The following is a 4,508-nucleotide window of genomic DNA, read 5'->3' as shown; positions in this document are numbered from 1 at the left end:
ATATATTGGGATTTATTTAGCCTTAATTTATCCAGTTATATATCAATTTGTCAGTGTTGTTGCCTAATCCCATGGACTGTTAGAGGCAAAAGAATTAGAGAACAGATAGCAGAATTCAAGTATTAGATATATATTGTAAAATCAAGCCAACTAGGATGACGCGTAAGAGTCGTTTACGAAAGGAGTAATGACTTACCACTATTTGTCCGCGAATACTTGCGCTCCGCTGATCGCCTTAGGCTTTCCGTCCTTTTCTCAGACATCTTCGATGCTCATAATACGAAAGCCTCACCCTCAAAAAGGCCGATTCGAATCTAGGCAGAGAAGACTTCGTTCGCCCCTCTGTCGCTCTCTCCCTCTTTCTCTCTAAAGAGAGAGTCAGTTACTGAGACTGACCTAGTCTTTCTCTACGTCCCCAAAGACCAGAAGTAATGTAAGATCTTTCTCACTGCACTACAATGAGCTGTCAGAACACACGTGTCAGAGCGAGCAGCCCTTAGAATAACTGATCAGATATCGTTCTAATTTTGTGGTGGTGGCTTCGGAATTCGACTCTATGACCCTTAAACCCTCGACGCCGCGAGCACTTATACAGACTTGGAAGTAACGGAAGGAGGCACGCAGGATACTGCAGTATCCTGTAAGCCTTACGAAGGAGCTCTGCTCCTCCTCGGGAGTTAAGAAGGAAGGAAGGAAGGGACGCCTCAGACGTGGAGCAATCACCGACAGGAGGTTTCTGTGGCGGCAGCCCAGAAGGAGATGAGATTCTTGGATGCCCTAGAGTCAGTCTCGCGCCAGAAGAACCCCTAAACCTAGACCTAACACCCCCAACCTTTCTGGTCCAACCCCCTTCCCTGGGCCCCATCACTCCCAAACCTCTATTAGCCATGGGCCTAGTCCCACTTCCCCTCAACATCTCTCTATCCTCCTCAATGGCCAGCGCTCCCTCCCCCCTCCACCCACCCTCCACCATCAATCACAACACCTTCCCCACCCCCATCCCACCAATACACTAAGGAGGCGAGAGGTCCCCTCACTCCCTCATTTGTTCTTTCCGTCCATTGTTTGTTTTCGTTTCCTTTCTTCCTTATCTCCATTTCCTCTTTGATCACGCCGCGCGTGATGTCCTTTCACGAGGTGCAATGATTTTTTTTCTATTCCTCGTTCGTACTTATGTAGGTAACTAATATTTTAAAGTATTTCATATACTTTCTGAAATGTTTGCTTCATAAACGAGAATGGAGGAAAGGCCCAATGATATAGAAATTGTTATTTAAATATAAAAAGAGAACAAACTAAAATTTTGACGATTAAATTACTTATTAATGGTCAACGCCACACTTCAAGTTAAAATTAATTTCAAAGGATGGTTTTATTCATTAATAAAGTCCTAATATTTAACAGTATGTCAGTGACTGATTGAACGCACGACTTGAAAGGGATTTTGAAATTTGTTAGTATCAAATAAGACTGCATGCGTATGGGAGGTCACTTTCCATTTTATTTGTACAATTTGATTTGATTAAACAGAGAGAAAAATTATATATAGGTCTGATGTTGTAAATTTTCGTAAAACCTGCATTTTAGTTTGATTCGTATCCAGAACACCATCTTAAAATGGACGTTTTTCGACCTGAACTCACCCGTGTGGTTAAAAGAAAATTAAGGAATATATAATCAGCTCTCAGACCCCATCTCCACCCTCGCGAGACTTGGGTAAACGAGGCATTGGCTACTGGTGACTCAGCAGGGAGACCAGTGCAGTTTCTCAGGCTCCCATCTTAGGGCACAGTGGCAGTAAGTCCATGTGCCATAAAAAATCTGCCAAGGGTTCGATACCACCATAGCGGGAATTCAGATATCATGCCGCCACTGAGCTTCCACGGCTCAGGCGAGACGATGAATGATTATACTCTTTAGAGTAAATTACTTTATTACTTTTTCGCGCTCTCCGGTGCATCTCGGGCTTCGTTGTAACCCATTGCTTGTGACTACAAACAATGTTTGTTGCAATTCTAGTAAGATCTGGATATTTTCGAGTCTCGAAATGACATCTGAATTAGGAGACCTCATGAATGTTAGATTAACCACAGGAGGTTTGATATTCACTATGTATATATATATATATGAATATTTATCACATCACCGTGATTCATATAAATCATTCGAGCTACAAATGTCCTTTAATATCATATTCGCTCTACCTCGGAATTGATATATTTTCATATATGTACCGAGGGGGAATTTTTAGTTGATAATAATTTCGTACCCCCATGGGATCGAACCACCGTCCAGTAGGACGGGGAACGAAATCAGGATCGGACAGTGCACTACCGAAACGGCTATCAGAGAGGCAAAGGTTTATATCGATTCTGACCATTTCAAAATCAACGTCGATCTCGTTGTATTTGTAATTAGAATCGATATGGAACCCCCTCCACCATGGTAGCCGATTCGAGCGTTTGACCCACGCAGCTTTATTATGAATATTTATCACATCACCGTGATTCATATAAATCCATTCTAGCTACAAATGTCCCTTTAATCTCAATATTCGCTTACTACCTCGGAATTGATATATTTTCATATATGTACCGAGGGGGAAATTTTTAGTTGGATAATAATTTGGCGTACCCCCTCCCATGGGATCCTGATTTCGTTCCCCGTCCTACTGGACGGTGGTTCGATCCCATGGGGGTACGAAATTATTATTCAACTAAAAATTCCCAACCCTCGGTACATATATGAAAATATATCAATTCGTAGGTAGAGCGAATATGATATTAAAGGACATTTGTAGCTCGAAATGATTTATATGATCAACGGTGATGTGATAAAGATTATTGCATAAAATAATGGCCCTTGCGTTGGTCAAACGCTCGAATCGGCTACCATGGTGGCGGTGGGTTTTCCAATATCGGGGAGGGATTCTAATTACCAAATACAAACGAAGATCGACTGCTTGAATTTGAAATGGTCAGAATCGAATTAAAAATAAACCTTTGCCTCTCTTGGATATCCGTTTCGGATTAGTGTCCACTGTTCCCGATCCTGATTTCGTTCCCCGTCCTAACTGGACGGTGGTTGGGATCCCATGGGGGTTGTACGAAATTATTATCAACTAAAAATTTACCCCCTCCTGGTACATCTATGAAAATATTATCAATTCCGAGGGTAGAGCGAATTATGATCTTAAAGGACATTTGTTAGCTCGAATGATATATATATATTATATATATATATATATAATATATATATATATATATATATGTATAATATATATATATATATATCTATATACGTATATGTGTGTGTGCGCGTGTGTGTGCGCGCGTGGTGTGTGTGTGTGTGTTCAAATTAATAGGGAATTGATATTGCATCTCTAAGATTTAGAATTACAGGATTAAAATCTCGTGGTTCATCTATGAAGTTACTTAAGTGAACGTGCAATGACTTATTGACGACTGCAAATCGAGACGTATGCTGATAAAGACACTGACCCTGAATACTGCTTGCAATGAAGAGGGTTCGAGTAGCAGTACAGTTGCCATTCTATGCGGTATAAAGACCAGTGGTTTGTAGTGAAGAGCAATACAGAAGGAATGAGAATTTTGATCAGTGTTAAGACTTGAAAGGCTTCTAACAAAGATGAAACCAGACATTAAAGAGACAAAAGTGCGTGTAGTGAAGAGGAATGCAGAAGGAATACAAATTCCGAAAAATTCCGAACAGTTTTTGGTTCAAAAGACTTAAAGATGAAACCAGTAGCTATAGAAATGCCTTTTCATACTTGAGACAAAAATGAGTAAAACTCCCCACTTTAAAACTAAACCCGAGAGCAACGCGATTTCCATCCATATTCGACGAAACCAAGTGAAACGCTTTGGAATGAACATACGAATGGGCCAGCAGTACAGCCGCCCAACCAAATTCGAAGAAACAAACGCCCTTCCCCTCGTTCGTTCTTTGGGTCCCTCATCTTCTTTGAAGACTGTGGTTTCTTTCTAGTTGCATCTCTCTCTCTCTCTCTCTCTCTCTCTCTCTCTCTCTCTCTCTCTCTCTCTCTCTCTCAGGATGGAGCCGGGACCAACAGAAGACGGCCTCCTGCCCTACCTGTGTTGCCCTTCTGTCCAAGACAACCCCTGCTTGACCTGGTCGCAGGCCAAGTGTTGACTTTGGGATTCTCGCTGCCGAGGACCCGGTTTCCAAGTCCCTCACGAAGGGGATTACTGTTCCTCTTAAGACTCATCGGAAGAGCTGAGAAGAGAGAGAGAGAGAGAGAGAGAGAGAGAGAGAGAGAGAGAGAGAGAGAAATGTGTGTGTACATCAACTTTGCATCCTTCGTTCATGTGTTTCTTAAGTAGAAGACGAAAGTGTTAGTGTTATGCTTCGTGAATATTTGAATAATGGACATTTCCATTGTCGCACAAGTTTAATGGGTTATTTTACGTGAAGATAGACTACTGCGGTAATCGTTCTTTCTGCTATTTTCATCATTCCTTCTATAG

General features: G+C 41.6%; 1 protein-coding gene across 1 annotated transcript in view; it reads right to left on the bottom strand.

The window, feature by feature from the left end:
* Window positions 1-853, bottom strand: part of LOC135217439 (excitatory amino acid transporter-like) — a 42,338-nt gene extending 41,485 nt beyond the window's left edge. The window contains 1 exon segment of the mRNA XM_064253307.1: window positions 197-853. Coding sequence (XP_064109377.1) covers window positions 197-263 — 67 coding nt within the window. The 5' untranslated portion in view covers window positions 264-853.
* Window positions 854-4,508: the final 3,655 nt, after the last annotated feature.

This window comes from Macrobrachium nipponense, chromosome 7, assembly GCF_015104395.2.
Source record: "Macrobrachium nipponense isolate FS-2020 chromosome 7, ASM1510439v2, whole genome shotgun sequence".
NCBI classification, from domain to species: Eukaryota; Metazoa; Arthropoda; class Malacostraca; order Decapoda; family Palaemonidae; genus Macrobrachium; species Macrobrachium nipponense.
Note: the sequence above shows the minus strand (reverse complement) of the source record. Positions and strands in the feature narration are given on the sequence as shown.